This window comes from Hypomesus transpacificus, chromosome 19 (genome assembly GCF_021917145.1).
Source record: "Hypomesus transpacificus isolate Combined female chromosome 19, fHypTra1, whole genome shotgun sequence".
Taxonomy (NCBI): Eukaryota; Metazoa; Chordata; class Actinopteri; order Osmeriformes; family Osmeridae; genus Hypomesus; species Hypomesus transpacificus.
The window spans coordinates 1084815-1105996 of record NC_061078.1 but is presented as its reverse complement, the minus strand read 5'-3'; the positions used below and the strand labels follow the sequence as shown (position 1 = coordinate 1105996).

The following is a 21182-nucleotide window of genomic DNA, read 5'->3' as shown; positions in this document are numbered from 1 at the left end:
CTGCTCTGATGCCAGCGAAAGAAAAAAAATTATTGTCACCTTACTAAGTTGAGAGTTTATGATCTATAGAGAGAAAGGATGGACAGAGAGGGAGAGGGAGAGGGAGGATGAATGAAGTTCATCCAGGACAAGGGAGATACGAGAAGGAGAGAGGAGAGAAAGAGGGAACATGAAGATAGCGAGAGGAGAGGAGGAAAGAGAAGATAAAGAGAACAGGAGAAAAAGAGGAGAGGAGGAACAGGCCAAGAGAGAGAGAGGGAGAGAGGCCGGACCTCTATTAAAAAATCGACCATCTTCCATATTTCTTTTTAAAAGCGCTAATCCCCCCCCCCCCCCTCCTCCTCTACCTCTCTTTCTGAGGGTCATAATGAAGATGTCACTCCTGCTTTCAGCTCCTGGAGAGGGCTTTGTGCGGGAGAGGGCGAGGGGATAAGCCTGTTTGAGACAGACTTCATGCAGACGCCTAAATGTGCCCAACTGGAACAAAGGACCCTGTCTCTCCACAGACGCTGGGCTGTGTCTCCACAGGCGAGCAGGGCTTCCTCAGCTGGGCTCTCCACTCCACTGTTAGCTTACTAATTGTTGCTAATTTAGCCCCTAGAAATCAAAACAACGGGGGAAGTAAATATAAGATTACTGGGCTATCTTGCTGCCGGAGAAAATCAGCTTTAACCTGGCAGCTGGGTTGGCCCTGGTTATTCTGTTGTTTTTCCCCTGGTTGTGCGTTCCACTCCTGGTTTTCTCTCTCTCCTGGTTCCTGGTTCCCTGCTCTCCTCGGTCTCCACCCAGCTGTTGTCTGTTGTGATCACCCTCCCTAGTATATGTACCTGCTCCCCTTGTCAGTCACGTCACACATCCAGGACACATCACTGCAGCAAGGAAACAGGCTCAGCTAGCATTGTTAGCCTCAGACATGATAGTTTGGGCTAATCATGCATTTCGTCGTCGTCGTCATCTGCCGCTTGTCCGGGGATCGGGTCGCGGGGGCAGCGACCTAAGCAGGGAGGCCCAGACTTCCCTCCCCCCGGCCACTTCCGCCAGCTCTTCCTGGGGGACCCCAAGGCGTTCCCAGGCCAGCTGAGAGACATAGTCCCTCCAGCGTGTCCTGGGTCTTCCCCGGGGCCTCTTCCCAGTGGGACGTGCCCGGAACACCTCACCAGGGAGGCGTCCAGGAGGCATCCTAATCAGATGCCCGAGCCACCTCAGCTGGCTCCTCTCGACGCGGAGGAGCAGCGGTTCTACTCTGAGCCCCTCCCGGATGACCGAGCTTCTCACCCTATCTCTAAGGGAGAGCCCGGACACCCTACGGAGAAAGCTCATTTCGGCCGCTTGTATTCGCGATCTCGTTCTTTCGGTCACTACCCATAGTTCGTGACCATAGGTGAGGGTAGGAACGTAGATCGACTGGTAAATAGAGAGCTTCGCCTTTCGACTCAGCTCCTTCTTCACCACGACGGACCGATGCAGAGCCCGCATCACTGCGGACGCCGCACCGATCCGCCTGTCGACCTCGCGCTCCATTCTTCCCTCACTCGTGAACAAGACCCCGAGATACTTGAACTCCTCCGCTTGGTTCAGGATCTCCTCCCCGACCCGGAGATGGCACTCCACCCTTTTCCGGTCGATTACCATGGCCTCAGATTTGGAGGTGCTGATTCGCATCCCAGCCGCTTCACATTCGGTTGCGAACCGCTCCAGTGAGAGCTGAAGGTCACGGCCCGATGAAGCCAACAGGACCACATCATCCGCAAAAAGCAGCGACCCGATCCTGAGGTCACCAAACCGGACCCCCTCAACACCCTGGCTGCGCCTAGAAATTCTGTCCATATAGGTAATGAACAGAATCGGTGACATAGGGCAGCCCTGGCGGAGTCCAACCCTCACCGGAAACAAGTTCGACTTACTACCGGCAATGCGGACCAAACTCTGGCACCGGTCGTACAGGGACCGGACAGCCCCGATCAGGAAATCCGGTACCCCGTACTCTCGGAGCACCCCCCACATGAGCCCCCGAGGGACACGGTCGAACGCCTTTTCCAAATCCACAAAACATGTGTAGACTGGTTGGGCGAACTCCCATGTACCCTCCAGGACTCCGCGGAGGGTATAAAGCTGGTCCACTGTTCCACGGCCAGGACGAAAACCACATTGCTCCTCCTGAATCCGAGGTTCGACAATCCGACGGACCCTCCTCTCCAGGACCCCTGAATAGACTTTCCCAGGGAGGCTGAGGAGTGTGATCCCCCTAAAGTTGGAGCACACCCTCCGGTCCCCCTTTTTAAAGAGAGGAACCACCACCCCGGTCTGCCAGTCCAGAGGCACTGTCCCCGATGTCCACGCGATGTTGCAGAGTCGTGTCAACCAAGACAGCCCTACAACATCCAGAGCCTTAAGGAACTCCGGGCGGACCTCATCCACCCCAGGGGCCCTGCCACCGCGGAGCTTTTCAACCACCTCGGCGACCTCAGCCCCAGAGATAGAAGGGCCCCCCCCGATGTCCCCAGACTCTGCCTCCACGTCGGAAAGCGTGTTGGTGGAATTAAGGAGGTCTTCGAAGTATTCCTTCCACCGATCCAGGACGTCCCCCGTCGAGGTCAGCAGCGCACCATCCCCACCGTATACAGTGTTGACAGAGCACTGCTTCCCCCTCCTGAGCCGCCGGATGGTGGTCCAGAACCTTTTTGAAGCCGTTCGGAAGTCATTCTCCATGGCCTCGCCGAACTCCTCCCATGCCCGGGTTTTTGCCTCCGCGACCGCCAAAGCCGCGTTCCGCTTGGCCTGCCGGTACACATCAGCTGCCTCTGGAGTCCTACCAGCCAATAAAGTCCGATAGGCCTCCTTCTTCAGCTTGACGGCATCCCTCACCTCCGGAGTCCACCACCGGGTCCGAGGGTTACCGCCGCGACATGCACCGACCGCCCTGCGGCCGCAGCTCCGGTCAGCCGCTTCAACAATGGAGGCCCGGAACATGGCCCATTCGGACTCAATGTCCCCGGCCCCCCCCGAGACATGATCGAAGCTCTCCCGGAGGTGGGAGTTGAAGCTCCTTCTGACAGAGGGTTCCGCCAGACGTTCCCAGCAGACCCTCACATTACGTTTGGGCCTGCCAGGCCTGACCGGCGTCCTCCCCCACCATCGAAGCCAACTCACCACCAGGTGGTGATCAGTTGACAGCTCCGCCCCTCTCCTCACCCGAGTGTCCAAGACATGCGGCCCCAAGTCCGATGACACGACTACAAAGTCGATCATCGAACTGAGACCTCGGGTGTCCTGGTGCCAGGTGCACATATGGACACCCTTATGCTTGAACATGGTGTTCGTTATGGACAAACCGTGTCTAGCACAGAAGTCCAACAACAAAACACCACTCGGGTTCAGATCGGGGGGGCCGTTCCTCCCAATCACGCCCCTCCAGGTCTCACTGTCATTGCCCACATGAGCATTGAAGTCCCCCAGGAGGACGAGGGAATCCCCAGGAGGAGCGCTTTCCAGCACCCCCCCCAGAGACTCCAAAAAGGGTGGGTACTCTGAGCTGCCGTTTGGTGCATAAGCACAAACGACAGTGAGGACCCGTCCCCCCACCCTAAGGCGGAGGGAGGCTACCCTCTCGTCCACCGGGGTGAACCCCAATGTACAGGCGCCGAACCGAGGGGAAACCAGTATTCCCACCCCAGCTCGACGCCTCTCACCAAGGGCAACTCCAGAGTGGAAGAGAGTCCAGCCCCTCTCAAGGAGACTGGTTCCGGAGCCCACGCTGTGCGTCGAGGCGAGGCCGACTATATCTAGCCGGAAACTCTCTACCTCGCGCACCAGCTCAGGCTCCTTTCCCGCCAGCGAGGTGACGTTCCACGTCCCTAAAGCTAACTTTTGCAGCCGAGGATCGGACCGCCAAGGCCCCCGCCTTCGGCCGCCGCCCGTCTCACACTGCACCCGACCCCCATGACCCCTCCTGCGGATGGTGAGCCCACTGGAAGAGGGTCCCACGTTGTCTCTTCGGGCTGTGCCCGACCGGGCCCCATGGGAAAAGGCCCGGCCACCAGGCGCTCGCCATCGAGCCCCACCCCCGGGCCTGGCTCCAGGGGGGGGCCCCGGTGACCCGCTTCCGGGCAGGGGCAACTGAGAACCATTGTTGTATTTCTTCATGGTTGGTTTTTTGAGCCACTCTTTGTCTGGTCTTTCACCTGGAACCTGTTTGCCTTGGGAGACCCTACCAGGGGCATGAAGCCCCCGACAACATAGCTTCCAGGATCACTAGGACACGCAAACCCCTCCACCGCGGTAAGGTGGTGACTCAAGGAGGGGATCATGCATTTCTCACACAGAAATGTTTTGTAAGTTGCCAAAAGGTCACCCACCAAAGACGATTGATGAGAAGTAGGAGGCATTTTCTACTCAATAGTAAAAACAGAGGACAAACAATAAAGTATTTATATTTCTCAACCATAAACTATCAAATATAAAATATAAATCAATATGTAGGTATAAATGTAGAGTACGTCATGGCTTTGTGTACCCTGGCTCCAGAATGTTCCAGACGTACTTTGCTTCCTGATGAAGTCATCAGTTCCGTGTTGTTATCTCTGAGGTGCCGCCAGAGCCGGCCTGTCACGTATCAACGTCACCATGGTTACCCGTCAAGGGTCATAATGACTTGGCCTTGGGTTAGGTTTGTAGTGCCGCATTTATGACACACACACACACGCACACACACCTGGCCGCAGTCAGCCAGGACTGTATATTGCCTGGGTGATAGTGATCATGGTAGCTAATGGTTACAGTATCACGACCACTGCCAGAACTTTGTGGAATTAACCTCCTGTAGAATGTTATAGTGTGCCTCCTGCCTGGTTCTTCTCCCATTGGCCTACTGTTCTAGAGTGCTTTACAACCCTGTTCTAGAATGACCCTCTGACTAGTTTGTGAGAATGTGACTCTTGCTATATAGACAATATAATCAGGTTATAATGTCTCTCTCTGTCTCTCTCTCTCTCTCTCTCTCTCTCTCTCTCTCTCTCTCTCTCTCTCCGTTTCTCTCTCTCTCTCACACACACACACTCATGAATACTAATGTGTCTCTCCCATTGGCATCACTACATTTGAAAAGGAGTAAGGTGTTTGTGCCCTTGTGTGTGTGTGTGTGTGTGTGTGTGTGTGTGTGTGTGTGTGTGTGTGCATGGGAAGACAAGTGTAACATGAACAATAATAAGCACACACACATATCCTTGAGGAGCAGGAGACCAGGTGTGTGTTGTGTCTCCCCTGTGGGGTGACCTTTTCTCTAGCAAGGGGATCCTGACCACCTTCCCCTAGGACACACACACACTCACTCCCTCTCTCTTACACTCACACACTCACTCTCTCTCTCTTACACACACACACTCACTCACTCTCTCTCTCTTACACACACACACTCACTCACTCTCTCTCTCTTACACTCACACACACACACTCTCTATCTCTCTCTCACACACACTAACACACACTAACACACACTCTCTCACACTCACACTCTCTCTCTCCCACACACACACACACTCTCTCTCTCTCTCTCAGTCTCTGTCTCTCACACACTCTCTCTCGCACACTCACACACACACAGTCTCTCTCTCACACACACACACACACACACACACACACACACTGTCATCACTGATTCATGACCACCTCCAGCCCCCCACCCACAGTTAAGACATCCAAAAGGTCAAGTTCATCCCCCTCTCTCTCTTCTTAGCTTCCTTCCACCTCTCTCCTCCCTCTCTCTAATCCCCCTCTCTCTCTCGGTTCCTGTGTGTTTTCAACTCCAGCTCAGGTGTGTTCACAGGCCACGCCCACCTGCCTGACAGGACATCCTGTGATGTCACAACACAACATGCAGAAGAGGCATGTTCACAGGTATCACAAGTCATTTTGGTTCTCTCTCCTCTTCTTCTCTCCCCTTGTCTTATCTTCTAGTTCACTCAGACCATCACCATGACACACAGACAGGAAGACAGGTAGACAGGTATCAGCATGACAGACAGACATACAGACACACAGACAGGCACACAGGCAGACAGGCAGACACAGGCAGACAGACAATCAGGCCACATGGCATGTATATTACTTCCTTAGATTGATTGGTTGTCATTCTGAGTCGATGTAGAACTGACTGACTACAAAGTCTCTCCCCCTCTCTGTCTCTCTCCCCTTCTCCTCTCCCACCCCTCACAGGTCGATGCTCACTTTGACTGACAGGACGACAACCCTGGCGCGTGACTGGCGAAAGGCTGGCGCTGACAGCAGCATGCGGCGAGCGCTGTCCTCCTGTCACTCATTCCACACCGGAGATGGGCTTCGCGCGAGGTGGCCAGACAGGCAGGAACTGAAAGGTAGATAGATCTCTCACTCACTCTATATCTCTCTCTCGTTCCCTCTCCTGTTGATTGAGCGAGTGTTAGAATGGAGTAGGATTTCATAATATTTTGATTGTTCAATGGATGTTTTGGGATAATGGACTTTCGAGTTATATAAATAAATCACTGAAGGACTTTCGTAATTAAACTTTAGATATCTGTGTTCAACGGTACGGCAACTTGCAGTTTCTTCAATTTTACCTTGATAAAGAAATACTAATTATTGTCACGACTTTAGGACATGAATTCGGTAGCCAACAATAATAAAGTTACATTGTTGACTCTGTGATTAGAGATAAGTACGATGGTGTTGTTTTTCTGTTTGTTTTATTTATTTGCTTGTCAGATAGCCGAGTCTACTGGGACACTTAAGTTCTCGTTGCAAGATACTGTACATTCCGGTATTCATGCGGTCGTTGCAGTGTACCACTCGTACCGGTCTACGTCGCTGTTGAGCTCGCGCCCAGTACCACCAACACACACTCACGCACGGAACGCACGTATTCTCTCCAACTCCGTCTGAGTGTGTCGGTGCTACAATGGGGAGTTGAGGATAAGACAGCGGCTTGTTTTCGTCCATATTTAACAACACAAAGCTGTCCTTATGCCGCGTTTTGGAGATCGTTCTTCACCGCAGGATCCCCGGTATAGTGTAAGGGGAGCCGGCATTCAGACACGGTATGACGGACACTTTTATATCAAGATATTTTAGGGGGGTTAGCTAGCTCGCGCTGAGCGGGGTAAAACGTGCCCTCGCTTTCTTGGGTTTGTCTGATCCCGGATCGAAGGATCTTTCGTTATTACCACCTCTCAGCGATTGACCAAGCAAACCCTTTGCGTTGTAAGCGTTAACGCGTGGGGTTACGAATCGTGTTGCCAAACCAGCAAGTCTGTTCGAGTTAGTAATGTGTTGTGTTGCTAGCCAGTGAGCTAAAGTGTTTTTGAAGGAAAGGCCCTTCTTGTGCGGCTGCAGAGTTTGTTGGTGTACCCAGTGTGTGTACCCTTCCCCCCACCGTCTTCACCACAGCCAGCATGAATGGGACCCACTTCAAAGGGCTGGTCGCTATCGAAGTCGTTAGCCGAATAGTCGACCATCGTCGTTTACGTGGAAGTGCATTGTTTATTGCTAGCCAGCTAGCTTAGCTACTATCTAGTGACAACTTGTCTCGGCTTGGTTAGATGTATTGTTGGTGCTGTTGGTCGTTGTTTTGCTTTTGGATGGCTTTAGCCGGCTAGCTGTTAGCTCACGTGATGATGTACAGATCTTCAGGAGATCTAGCACCAAATGTTCTAGAGATGTCCACCGTTAATCATAGAAGTCATTGTTACAGTAGTAAATACGATTCTAAATCACTGCTAGCAAGATGGCCATTGTCTCTTAAATTAACATGTTTCCAGATAGCTAGCTGGCTTGCTAGCTGGCTTGCTAGTGTGCTAGCTGTCTAACTGTTGTGTATGGGGTAGTTGAGTAGCTGGCTAGCTACATTTCTTCAGTGAGTTGATAACCCTGGTTAGACACACTTATCCTGCTCAACTTGCCCTCAACCCTTCCTCCTCTGTTTGGCTTTCTTCTCTCCTCACTGGTATATGTCAGCCTGTCATTCCCACGCTCCGCTGCTCTCTCTCCTCCCTAACCCCTGTTGTAGTCTTTCTTCATGGGATATCATCATATCTTCTCTCCTCCCTCCCTCCTAGTCCCTCCTCTCCCCTGTCTCTTCTGTTTTCCGGCTCACCTCCCTGTGTCATCCCTCTCTCCTCTCCTTAATCTCCTCCGCCTATCATCGCTCTCCTCGCATCCCCCTTTCCTCTCCTTAATCTCCTCCTCCTCTCCTCCTCTCACCCTCTCTCATCTCCTCCTCCAGGGAAAACACCACTCAGGTTCGGTAGAAGAGGAGCACAACTGACTACGCGTCCAAGCGCCCGTCTGCGGCTAGCCAACCAATAAGACATGAGCGCTGTCAGAGACATACCAGGGATTGGCTACCGGGGCAGCGTGCTGGAGGGCCACGCCCCCTTCACCGAGGACGCCCCTAGGCCCCCGGTACCGGGAGAGGAGGGGGGTGGTGGGGGGAGAGGAGAAGGAGGGGGCTCCCTCACTCCCCCTAGCCACGCCTGCCCCCCCCTCCCCTCCTTCTACCACCCCCCCTCGAAGGCCGACCTCTACCGGGACCCCCCCTCCGCCACTCCCCGCCGCCCCGACTTGGACCTGGGCTACGAGCCTGAAGGCTCCGCCTCCCCCACGCCGCCCTACCTGAAGTGGGCGGAGTCTCTGCACTCGCTGCTGGACGACCAGGAGGGGATCCAGCTGTTCCGCAGCTTCCTGCGGCAGGAGGGCTGCGCCGACCTGCTGGACTTCTGGTTCGCCTGCAGCGGCTTCCGCAAGACGGCCAATCAGGAGAAGAGGCCCAAGCTGGCCAAGGCCATCTACAGGAAGTATGTGCAGGATGGGGGCGGGATTGTGGCGCGCCAGATCAAACCCGCCACCAAGAGCTTCATCAGGGACTGTGTGGTGCGCCTGGCACCCGACGCCTCCATGTTCGAGCAGGTAACCTTTCACCCCTGACCTTTCACCCCTGAGCCCTGGTCCAGTTAGGGGGGTCTGTCTGTGAAGGAGATAGATCTGTGATCCTGGATCTCATCACTATGGATCCGGAACATGTTCCAGTGTTTCCCACAGATTAGAAACCTAATTGTGGCGGGGAGGGGTGGGGGTTGTCAGACGGGGGGGGGGGGGGGGGGGGGGGGGGGGGGGGGTCGTAATAATTCCTTCGTTAATAATTCTTTACAGTTAATTTGTTAGTAATTTGTTACATTAAATATTAATCCAAAATGATTCACACCTTCACAAAATTAACAACAACTAACATATTATTTCTGCATTATGCATGTAGCAACCCTAGTGCTAAACAACTATTTAACTGGTTGGCTCCATGACGCCGGGTAAGCTAGCTCTTGAGACTTCTCACCAAAAGAACGAAGGGGAAACTTCGAGTACTGTAATTAGCTCTGGATAAGAGCGTCTGCTAAATGACTAAATGTAAATGTGAGTAAGGTACCTCGCGAAAAGTAGCCTCAACTTTTCTCGACTTTTAGCTACGGCACTAATGCTGAAGGCTCGCTGATATAGCTGTCGGTCTTACTAGAACGGCATATGTATGCGTTGTTGTTGCTAACGTGTGCTGACGTTGTGACTGTGCATATGTGAGAAAGACGCATGAGTGACAGAGAGACGGAGGGAGAGCAGGGGAAAGGAAATGCAGCTGAACGAATACGCTGCGTGTTTTAACCTAAATAGCGATAAAAACAAATATTTTACGAAACGCAATGTGTGGCGGCCGGTGTTGATTCTGTGGCGCACCGCCACAAATTAGTCTATGTGTGGGAAACACTGTGTTCTAGAACATTGATCAATCTGGAAATCTGAGCTGGATTCTAGAATGTATCACTGTTCTAGAATGTCCCTGTGTTTCAATGTTCTAGCCGAGAATCGAATCAATAATCGTGTCTCTGTGTGTGTGTCTGTGTGTGTGTGTCTCTCTGTGTGTGTGTGTGTCTTTCTGTGTGTGTGTGTGTCCAGGCCCAGACAGAGATCCAGACCACCATGGAGGAGAACACCTACCCTTTGTTCCTGAAGTCAGACGTGTACCTGGAGTACACCAGGACGGGGGGCGAGAGCCCTAAGCCCCCCAGCGAGCAGAGCCCCCGGCCCCCCGGCTACCTGCCCACCCTCACTGAGGACGTGGAGTGGAGGTGGGTCTGTCACCCTCACCTGGGGCACCTCCTGCTTTAGTGGGTGATACGCCACAGCACCGCAATAACAGCACCGCAATAACAGCACCGCAATAACAGCACCGCAATAACAGCACCGCAATAACCGCACCGCAATAACAGCACCGCAATAACAGCACCGCAATAACAGCACCGCAATAACAGCACCGCAATAACAGCACCGCAATAACCGCACCGCAATAACCGCACCGCAATAACAGCACCGCAATAACAGCACCGCAATAACAGCACCGCAATAACCGCACCATAATAACCGCACCGCAATAACCGCACCGCAATAACAGCACCGCAATAACAGCACCGCAATAACAGCACAGCAATAACAGCACAGCAATAACCGCAATAAAAGTATTAGAGCAGCAAACACGGAGGGGAGGGGGAGAGGCGTGTTCTGTGAGGGGAGGGGGAGAGGCGTGTTCTGTGAGGGGGAAAGGCGTGTTCTGTGAGGGGAGGGGGAGAGGCGTGTTCTGTGGGGGGAGGGGGAGAGGCGTGTTCTGTGAGGGAGAAAGGCGTGTTCTGTGAGGGGAGGGGGAGAGGCGTGTTCTGTGAGGGGGAGAGGCGTGTTCTGTGAGGGGGAGAGGCGTGTTCTGTGAGGGGGAAAGGCGTGTTCTGTGAGGGGGAAAGGCGTGTTCTGTGAGGGGAGGGGGAGAGGCGTGTTCTGTGATGGGGAGAGGCATGTTCTGTGAGGTGAAGGGGAGAGGCGTGTTCTGAGCTGTCAGACGTGGTGATCCTGAGGTGACTGTATGTGTGTGTCCAGGAACGGACATGCAGGAGGGGAGGAGGAAGAGGAGGAAGAGGAGGAGGAGTCTGGGGACACTCCAGCCAATCGGCTGACTCACATGCTGTTGATGGAAACCGCCCCCCAGAGGACCTCGACCAATAAGAGGACGCATGAGACTGGATGGGTGGATAGGTGGGTGGAGCTATTGCTCTCTGTCGTTCTGTGTCTGTCTGTCTGTCTGTGTTTCGCTCTCTGTGTCTCTCCCCCCTCCCTCTCTCAGTCTGTGTCTCTCCCCCCTCCCTCTCTCAGTGTGTGTCTCTCCCCCCTCCCTCTCTCAGTGTGTGTCTCTCCCCCCTCCCTCTCTCAGTGTGTGTCTCTCCCCCCTCCCTCTCTCAGTGTGTGTCTCTCCCCCCTCTCTCTCTCAGTGTGTCTCTCCCCCCTCTCTCTCTCTGTGTCTCTCCCCCCTCCCTCTCTGTGTGTGTCTCTCCCCCCTCCCTCTCTCAGTGTGTGTCTCTCCCCCCTCTCTCTCTCAGTGTGTGTCTCTCCCCCCTCTCTCTCTCTGTGTCTCTCCCCCCTCCCTCTCTCAGTGTGTGTCTCTCCCCCCTCCCTCTCTCAGTGTGTGTCTCTCCCCCCTCCCTCTCTCAGTGTGTGTCTCTCCCCCCTCCCTCTCTCAGTGTGTGTCTCTCCCCCCTCCCTCTCTCTGTGTCTCTCCCCCCTCCCTCTCTCAGTGTGTGTCTCTCCCCCTCCCTCTCTCTCTCAGTGTCTCTCTCTGTGTCTCTCCCCCCTCCCTCTCTCAGTGTGTGTCTCTCCCCCCTCCCTCTCTCTCTCAGTGTCTCTCTCTGTGTCTCTCCCCCCTCCCTCTCTCTCTCTGTGTCTCTCCCCCCTCCCTCTCTCAGTGTGTGTCTCTCCCCCCTCCCTCTCTCTCTCAGTGTCTCTCCCCCCTCCCTCTCTCAGTGTGTGTCTCTCCCCCCATCCTCTCTCAGTGTGTGTCTCTCTCCCCTCCCTCTCTCTCTGTGTCTCTCCCCCCTCCCTCTCTCAGTGTGTGTCTCTCTCCCCTCCCTCTCTCTCAGTGTCTCTCCCCCCTCCCTCTCTCAGTGTGTGTCTCTCTCCCCTCCCTCTCTCTCAGTGTCTCTCCCCCCTCCCTCTCTCTCTGTGTCTCTCTCTCTGTCTCTCTCTCTCAGTGTCTCTCCCCCCTCCCTCTCTCTCTCTGTGTCTCTCCCCCCTCCCTCTCTCAGTGTGTGTCTCTCTCCCCTCCCTCTCTCTCAGTGTCTCTCCCCCTCCCTCGCTCAGTGTGTGTCTCTCTCCCCTCCCTCTCTCTGTGTCTCTCCCCCCTCCCTCTCTCTCTGTGTCTCTCTCTCTGTCTCTCTCTCTCAGTGTCTCTCCCCCCTCCCTCTCTCTCTCAGTGTCTCTCCCCCCTCCCTCTCAGTGTGTGTCTCTCCCCCCTCCCTCTCTCAGTGTGTGTCTCTCCCCCCTCCGTCTCTCTCTGTGTCTCTCCCCCCTCCCTCTCTCAGTGTGTGTCTCTCTCCCCTCCCTCTCTCTCAGTGTCTCTCCCCCCCTCCCTCTCTCAGTGTGTGTCTCTCTCCCCTCCCTCTCTCTGTGTCTCTCCCCCCTCCCTCTCTCTCTGTGTCTCTCTCTCAGTGTCTCTCCCCCCTCCCTCTCTCTCTCTGTGTCTCTCTCTCTGTGTCTCTCTCTCTGTGTCTCTCCCCCCTCCCTCTCTCTGTGTCTCTCTCCCCTCCCTCTCTGTGTCTCTCTCTCTGTGTCTCTCTCTCAGTGTCTCTCCCCCCTCCCTCTCTCTGTGTCTCTCTCTCTCTGTGTCTCTCTCTCTGTGTCTCTCCCCCCTCTCTCTGTGTCTCTCTCTCTGTGTCTCTCTCCCCTCCCTCTCTCTGTGTCTCTCTCTCTGTGTCTCTCCCCCCTCTCTCTCTCTCTGTGTCTCTCTCTCAGTGTCTCTCTCCCCTCCCTCTCTCAGTGTGTCTCTCTCTCTGTGTCTCTCTCTCAGTGTCTCTCTCCCCTCCCTCTCTCTGTGTCTCTCTCTCAGTGTCTCTCTCCCCTCCCTCTCTCTCTGTCTCTCTCTCTCTGTGTCTCTCTCCCCTCCCTCTCTCTGTGTCTCTCCCCCCTCTCTCTCTCTCTGTGTCTCTCTCTCAGTGTCTCTCTCCCCTCCCTCTCTCAGTGTCTCTCTCTCTCTGTGTCTCTCTCTCTGTGTCTCTCCCCCCTCCCTCTCTCTCTGTGTCTCTCTCTCTCTGTCTCTCTCTCTGTGTCTCTCTCCCCTCCCTCTCTCTCTCAGTGTCTCTCCCCCCTCCCTCTCAGTGTGTGTCTCTCCCCCCTCCCTCTCTCAGTGTGTGTCTCTCCCCCCTCCGTCTCTCTCTGTGTCTCTCCCCCCTCCCTCTCTCAGTGTGTGTCTCTCTCCCCTCCCTCTCTCTCAGTGTCTCTCCCCCCTCCCTCTCTCAGTGTGTGTCTCTCTCCCCTCCCTCTCTCTGTGTCTCTCCCCCCTCCCTCTCTCTCTGTGTCTCTCTCTCAGTGTCTCTCCCCCCTCCCTCTCTCTCTCTGTGTCTCTCTCTCTGTGTCTCTCTCTCTGTGTCTCTCCCCCCTCCCTCTCTCTGTGTCTCTCTCCCCTCCCTCTCTGTGTCTCTCTCTCTGTGTCTCTCTCTCAGTGTCTCTCCCCCCTCCCTCTCTCTGTGTCTCTCTCTCTCTGTGTCTCTCTCTCTGTGTCTCTCCCCCCTCTCTCTGTGTCTCTCTCTCTGTGTCTCTCTCCCCTCCCTCTCTCTGTGTCTCTCTCTCTGTGTCTCTCCCCCCTCTCTCTCTCTCTGTGTCTCTCTCTCAGTGTCTCTCTCCCCTCCCTCTCTCAGTGTGTCTCTCTCTCTGTGTCTCTCTCTCAGTGTCTCTCTCCCCTCCCTCTCTCTGTGTCTCTCTCTCAGTGTCTCTCTCCCCTCCCTCTCTCTCTGTCTCTCTCTCTCTGTGTCTCTCTCCCCTCCCTCTCTCTGTGTCTCTCCCCCCTCTCTCTCTCTCTGTGTCTCTCTCTCAGTGTCTCTCTCCCCTCCCTCTCTCAGTGTCTCTCTCTCTCTGTGTCTCTCTCTCTGTGTCTCTCCCCCCTCCCTCTCTCTCTGTGTCTCTCTCTCTCTGTCTCTCTCTCTGTGTCTCTCTCCCCTCCCTCTCTCAGTGTGTATCTGCCCCCCCAGGTCCTGGAGGGAGCCGGCTAACCCATACTATGTCAATATGGGGTATGCACACGCCCCGGCAACCAGCGCTAACGACAGCGAGCAGCAGAGCATGTCCAGCGATGCAGACACACTGTCCCTGACAGACAGCAGCCTGTAAGCACACACACACACTGTCCCTGACAGACAGCAGCCTGTAAGCACACACACACACACTGTCCCTGACAGACAGCAGCCTGTAAGCACACACACACACTGTCCCTGACAGACAGCAGCCTGTAAGCACACACACACACTGTCCCTGACAGACAGCAGCCTGTAAGCACACACACACACTGTCCCTGATAGACAGCAGCCTGTAAGCACACACACACTGTCCCTGACAGACAGCAGCCTGTAAGCACACACACACTGTCCCTGACAGACAGCAGCCTGTAAGCACACACACACACTGTCCCTGACAGACAGCAGCCTGTAAGCACACACACACACTGTCCCTGACAGACAGCAGCCTGTAAGCACACACACACACTGTCCCTGACAGACAGCAGCCTGCAAGCACACACACACACTGTCCCTGACCGACAGCAGCCTGTAAGCACACACACACACTGTCCCTGACAGACTGCAGCCTGCAAGCACACACACACACACACTGTCCCTGACAGACAGCAGCCTGCAAGCACACACACACACACACACACACTGTCCCTGACAGACAGCAGCCTGTAAGCACACACACACACTGTCCCTGACCGACAGCAGCCTGTAAGCACACACACACACTCACTGCCCCTGACCAACAGCAGCCTGTAAGCACACAGTCTCTCTCCTTACAGCAGCCTGTAAGCAAGTTTTGCTGAATGGTTATGTGTAACCAGGTGTGTGTGTTGCAGGGATGGGATTCCACCATACCGGTATCATCGGAAGCATCATCGCAGAGAGATGCATGACAGTGTGAAAGCCAATGGACGCGTTCCTCTACCTCACATACCAGTGAGTACACACACACTCTCACACACACACACACGCACACTCTCACACGCACACACACCAACACACACACACCAACACACACTCTCACACGCACACACAAACCTAACCCTATCATTCCTCATTATGATGGAGTGATTCATACTTTGTCTTCTACTGTGTGTGTGTTTGTAGCGCACGTACCGCATGCCTAAGGACGTCCAGGTGGAGCCAGAGAGGTTTGCTGCCGACCTGATCAGACGTCTGCAGACGGTGCTGAGAGAGAGGGAGGCCCAGGAGCGGCTGGAGGAGAGGCTGAGGAGGGTCCGTCTGGTGAGCAGGGGGGGAGGCTGAGGAGGGTCTGTCTGGTGAGCAGGGGGGGAGGCTGAGGAGGGTCTGTCTGGTGAGCAGGGGGGGAGGCTGAGGAGTGTCTGTCTGTTGTGAGAGGGTGTGTATCTGAAAGGACACATGTGTGGCCTTGTTTAAGAAGAAGATATGTTCTTGATCCTCACAAGGATGGCAAACTAAGATGTTTTCAACCTCAGTTGACATTTCTTGTTTGCATGTGTTCCTGAATCCAACAGGAAGAGGAGGGCGACGACGCCGACGTCTCCATGGCAACCACGCTGACAAGCCACGGCAACAAGCCCCTCCCCCCCTCTTCCCTCCCGCCCCTCTACGGAGCCCGCTACTCGGAGACGGGCGGTTACCACGACGACCACGAGGACAACCCGGAGGCTATCTTGGACGAGCACGTGCAGAGGGTCATGAGGACGCCCGGGGGGCAGTCGCCGGGGGCGACCACAGGACGCCCCTCCCCCAAGTCTCGCTCGCCCGACGGGGGGGTCGCAGGGTCGTACCCCCGGGGGGGTGCGGGGGGCAGGGGGCACAGGGCGGGGCAGAAGGGAGGAGACAATGCTGCTGTGGGAGCAGGTGAGACTCACGCACACACACACTCACACACCATACACACTCTCACAAACCATACACACACACACACACCATACACGCACACACCATACACACACACTCACACACCATATACACACACTCACACACCATACACACTCTCACAAACCATACACACACACCATACACACACACACACACACACCATACAGATACACACCATACACACACTCTCACACACCATCCACACCCTCTCTTGCTCTACATGTCTATATACATCTGAAGTTTTATTCACCTCAAATCTGAAAACAGAGATCCCAGTTGAACCTGTCCCTTCTTTCTGTGTGTGTGTCCAGGTGTGTTTCACCACAAGCACAACTACCACCACCCTCCAGGGGGCGTGGCTCGATCCTCAGAGGAGGCGGGGCTTAGGGGCCAATTCGTCTGGAATGGCGACGCCCACCACTACGCAGGGAGGGGTCGTAACTATGCCGACGGCACCGTGGAAGGCATGCTGGGATACGGGTGAGAACTGAGTTGCTGTAGTAACAGGGGGGTCTCCTTTAGTGTCGGAACGGTTGAGATATGTGTATGAATATTGCTGTGTGTGTGTGTGCAGCAGTAAAGGCAGCACGTTGTCGAAACGACCCTCCAAGAAGGTGGAGTCTGGTGAGGAGGGGCGGGGCTTGGATACTCAGAGCCCATTGGACGATCTGGAGAGGAACCAGAAGATCCTCCAATGGATGATGGAGGGGGAGGCACTAAGACACAAGAAGAACACACATGGGTAAGACACTCACACCACACCACACCACACACACACACACACACACAGGACTCTGTGTAACTCTCTCTCCCCCCTCTAGGAGCAGCAGTGCAGGAGGCTCCAGCAGGAAGGGTGACCCCCCCTCCGCCTCCTCCTCCCGCCCCGTGTCCGTGGAGCGTCCAGGAGCCGTGCACCCCTGGGTCAGCGCCCAGCTCCGGAACCCCGGGGTCGTGACCTCTCACCCCCACCCGGGGGTCATGCCCTCCCACCCCTTCATCCAGGACCCCACCATGCCCCCCAACCCTGCCCCCAACCCCCTCACCCAGCTGGAGGAGGCCCGCCGCAGGCTGGAGGAGGAGAGGAGGAGGAGCGCCCTGGGCCAGCAGAAACAGAGGTGTGTGTGTTAGTGTGTGTGTGTTACAGTGTGTGTGTGTTAGAGAGAGCTGTGGGGGGGGGGGGTGTTGGAGAGAGCTAGGAGGTCTGTGTATGAATGTGTTTGTGGGTGTGCGTGGCCGGCAGTGGGTAAGTGTGTGTGTGTGTGTAAACGAATGTGTTCTGTTTTGGCTTCTCCCATCAGACACAAGTCTGCCAAGCGGCCAGCCAATGAGAATGTGACGGTGGCGTACTACTTCTGTGGGGAGCCAATCCCGTACCGGACCTCGGTCAGGGGGCGGGTCGTCACGCTAGGCCAGTTCAAGGAGCTGCTCACCAAGAAGGGAGGCTACAGGTGAGGGGTCGTCGCCATGGAAATGGGGTTGTTGGTTGCTAGGAAGATGGAAAGAGGTGGTGCTGAGTTACGTGTGAACATTTATAATACTGTTATTACTATGTTTAAAAAAATAACATAATACTCAGGATACTGTTATTAGTATGTTTGAAAAAAAAATTATAAAATAATATAAATATAATAATCCGGATACTGTTTGTATATATATTAGTCAGTCACTTAAACGCGTTATTAATGGCGTTAACGCAAACCCATTTTAAAGGCGTCAATTTTTTTTATTATGAGATTAACGTTCTTTTTGGCCTAGCAAACGTTGTAGTTTTTTTCACATGCTATTGAAACAACCACTGTCGTTAAAAAACTACAACACCACACCTAGACCTAGCTAGACCGGAAACAACAACAGGCACACCGCACACACTTGTTTGGGCTTGCCAGCCGGCCAAAGAGTATTAGGCTAACGTTACGTTTTGAGTGGATGGCGGGCGCGAGACGCCAAAATGGATGCCAATAAGATTCTGAATGGGACCAAAGTGTTCTGTGTGTTTTGTCGTTGTGAACTGAGCTATCATCGCAGCACGGCCAGTCTGCAATACCACCTGATGGCCAAACACACAGCTGATGAGAATTCTCCGCCCCCTCATCAAAGCCAGGCGATTGCAATGTTGTTTTCAATTTACAAAAAAACATTTGCACTAAGCATTCCGATCCACTTTTCCATGTTGATTAAAATGAGAAAAAATTATGGGACAAAAAGAAATCAAGGGACATTTAGATTTATCGCAAGTTAACTATGACATTGATGCGATTAAATATTGTAATCGTTTGACAGCACTAATATAATATATATACATACTGTAACAGTCAATACTATTACTATCAAAATAATTTTGGGCTATTACTTATGTATGAATATGTAACTTATATATTATATATATAACTTAAATAAAATATAATCTATCAATATTGTATTGTGTGTATGTATATTGTAGCCTTTTCTGATTCTAACCTTGCTGTTTCTCTCCATCAATCCCTCCCTCCATCCTCCCCCCCCTCCCTCCCTCCATCCTCCCCCCCCTCCCTCCCTCCATCCTCCCCCCCTCCCTCCATCCTCCCCCTCTCCCTCCCTCCATCCTCCCCCCCTCTCCCTCCATCCTCCCCCCTCTCCCTCCCTCCATCCTCCCCCTCTCTCCCCCCCTCCCTCCATCCCTCCATCCTCCCCCCTCTTCCTCCATCCTCCCCCCCTCCCTCCATCCTTCCCCCCCTCCCTCCATCCTCCACCTTCTTCCTCCATCCTTCCCCCCTCTCTCTCCCTCCCTCCATCCATCCTCCCCCCTCTCCCTCCCTCCATCCATCCTTCCCCACTCTTCCTCCATCCTCCCCTCTCCCTCCCTCCACCCCCCCCCTCCCTCCATCCTTCCCCCCTCTTCCTCCATCCTCCCCTCTCCCTCCATCCCCCTCCCTCCATCCCCCCTCCTCCCTCCATCCTTCCCCCCTCTTCCTCCATCCTCCCCTCTCCCTCCCTCCCTCCCTCCATCCCCCCCCTCTTCCTCCATCCTCCCTCCATCCCCCCCCTCTTCCTCCATCCCCCCCTCTCTCTCCCTCCCTCCATCCTCCCCCCTCTCCATCCATCCTCCCCCCTCTCCCTCCATCATCCCCCCCTCTCCCTCCCTACCTCCATCCTCCCCCCTCTCTCTCCATCCTTCCCCCCTCTCTCTCCATCCTTCCCCCCTCTCTCTCCATCCTTCCCCCCTCTCCCTCCATCCTCCCCCCTCTCCCTCCCTCCATCCTCCCCCCCTCTCCCTCCCTCCATCCTCCCCCCCTCTCCCTCCCTCCATCCTCCCCCCCCCTCCCTCCATCCTCCCCCCTCTCCCTCCCTCCATCCTCCCCCCTCTCCCTCCATCCTCCCCCCTCTCCCTCCCTCCATTCCCCCTCTCCTCTAGGTTCTACTTCAAGAGAGTGAGTGATGAGTTTGACTGCGGGGTGGTGTTCGAGGAGGTGAAGGAAGATGACGCCATCTTGCCCATCTACGAGGAGAAGATAGTGGGAAAGGTGGAGAAGGTTGACTGAACAGGAAACAGGAAGTGGAACCTCGGAAGCCAGAAGAAGAGGAGGATGAGTCAGATAAAGGCTGAGAAGACGAGAGGAGAGAAACGTTTCTGTTGGGGAACCAAGGAGGGAGGAAGTAGAGAGAGGAAGGGAGGGAGGGAGAGAAGTGGAAGATGTAGGTAATCTCCCTTCTGTCAGAGGAGAGAAGGGGAGGAGGGGAGAGGGGTGTAGGAAGGGAGAGAGGAAGAGAGGCCAGTGGTCAAATAAGGGAAGAGAATGAGTATTGTTTTGGAATGGAACCCAGCCCAATGCCTTGTTACCGAGACAACAGCGTTTGGTCTGGTGTCCTGTAGTGACGTGAACCAACCTCAAAAACTACAGACTTCTGATGCTACGCCAGGCATTCAGACTGAAGAACAGGTCATCCGCTAGCCAGTGTCCGCCATGTTTGTAGTTTATGGAGGGATGCGTGTGTACTCAGGTACCCTTCTGTAGTTCTGACTAACCAGAACCTGCGTGCTTTAGTCTCATCAGGACGACCCTCCTCTCTCTCGTCCTCTCCCTCCCTTTCTCTCTCTTTCCGACTGTTCTAACATTAGAACCTTCCCAGTGGACCTGGTTGTTCCACAAGGTTCTAGAACACCTCAAATCTTCTTCCAACCCTCAACTCGGCCTAGTCTGTGTCAGATCGCCCCCCTCTCTCCCCATCCCTCTTTCTATCACTCTCCTCCTTTCCCTCCCACTCCCTCTCCTCTCTGAGCCTGAATGCCTGACACAACCAAAGACCATGTAGACCTGTCTCCATAGTGACAAGTGTTTGTGTGTGTCAGTGCTGTTTGTAACTAACCTATGAATCATGAATCACCTGTCGTCCCCCCTCCTGTTTTGACAGTTTAAAGACAGGAAGTGGTTTACAGGAAGTGGATGTTTCCATTCCTGACAAGCATGTTGGCTGCTGGGGACGTTGTCACCGTGACGACGGGCCATCGCGTTGGCTGTGTTGTTTCTAAGTGTCTAAACTTCCCTGGCCTTTCAAATCCACTATTTATGCCGCCCCCCTCCCCCATATTAGAACAATCTGGAACAGAGGGGGGTTTGTTTTTAATAATATGATTATTATTATTATTGTTAATCGTATTACCAAACAAGTGTCAGTGATTATGACCACGTATCAGTTCAATTAAAAAGCAGTGCCTTTTACGTCCTAAGTTGAAAGCCTTCACATGTACTCCCCTTCTTCCCCTCACCCCCGTGGTCACAATGTTTTATTGTTAACAAGCGGGGTCATCACGTTGTTGTTGTTGATCATGATTATCATCCGTGTCTGGATTCTTCCTCCTGTAAATATGTACATTCTCATATTTCATGTGTCCTCCAAACCTGCCCGGCAACAGTGCGCTGATTGGTGTTTATTTTGTAAGATGGTGCTGTGTGGGATGCAGGGCGACTTTTTAACAAGGTACTTGGATAATAAAGAACTGTTGGATAAATACCAAGCAGTGCGCGTGTGCATAGCTACACCACCATGCTGTTTACAGAATATTACCAACATTTCATATTTAGGGGGGGGGGGGGGATATACATATTATTATTATTTCTTTGTTAATCTGATGTTTGTAGTAGGCTATTGGTATGTTATAGCACAATACTTAAATATCAATTTTGTCTTTATGAATAAAATGGCCTACTTATCTGTTAACAGAAG

At 54.0% G+C, this 21182-nt stretch overlaps 1 protein-coding gene across 2 annotated transcripts; it reads left to right on the top strand.

Annotated features, from left to right (window-relative positions):
• Window positions 1–6886: 6886 nt before the first annotated feature.
• Window positions 6887–20969, top strand: LOC124481983 (axin-1-like). Of its 2 annotated transcripts, none has more exons than XM_047042303.1 (13): window positions 6887–7070; window positions 8255–8937; window positions 9970–10142; window positions 10939–11094; window positions 14076–14210; window positions 14951–15050; window positions 15222–15359; window positions 15611–15959; window positions 16292–16460; window positions 16558–16722; window positions 16802–17095; window positions 17279–17428; window positions 19372–20969. In XM_047042303.1, exons 2-13 carry the CDS (start codon window positions 8341–8343, stop codon window positions 19496–19498), a joined length of 2553 nt encoding a protein of 850 aa, XP_046898259.1. In that variant the 5' UTR covers window positions 6887–7070; window positions 8255–8340; the 3' UTR covers window positions 19499–20969. The 2 variants fall into 2 exon arrangements, with proteins under 2 accessions (XP_046898259.1, XP_046898258.1); XM_047042302.1 differs by having other exon boundaries at window positions 16555–16722.
• The last annotated feature ends 213 nt before the right edge of the window (window positions 20970–21182 follow it).

What these genes read in the sequence shown, in the direction of transcription:
- LOC124481983 (XM_047042302.1), top strand. Translation starts at nt 8,341, where the DNA reads ATGAGCGCTGTCAGAGACATACCAGGGATTGGCTACCGGGGCAGCGTG. An exon ending in GGCTGAGGAGGGTCCGTCTG is followed by an intron (nt 15,360 to 15,610) that starts GTGAGCAGGGGG and finishes TGAATCCAACAG; the next exon opens with GAAGAGGAGGGCGACGACGC. An exon ending in ACCAAGAAGGGAGGCTACAG is followed by an intron (nt 17,429 to 19,371) that starts GTGAGGGGTCGT and finishes CCTCTCCTCTAG; the next exon opens with GTTCTACTTCAAGAGAGTGA.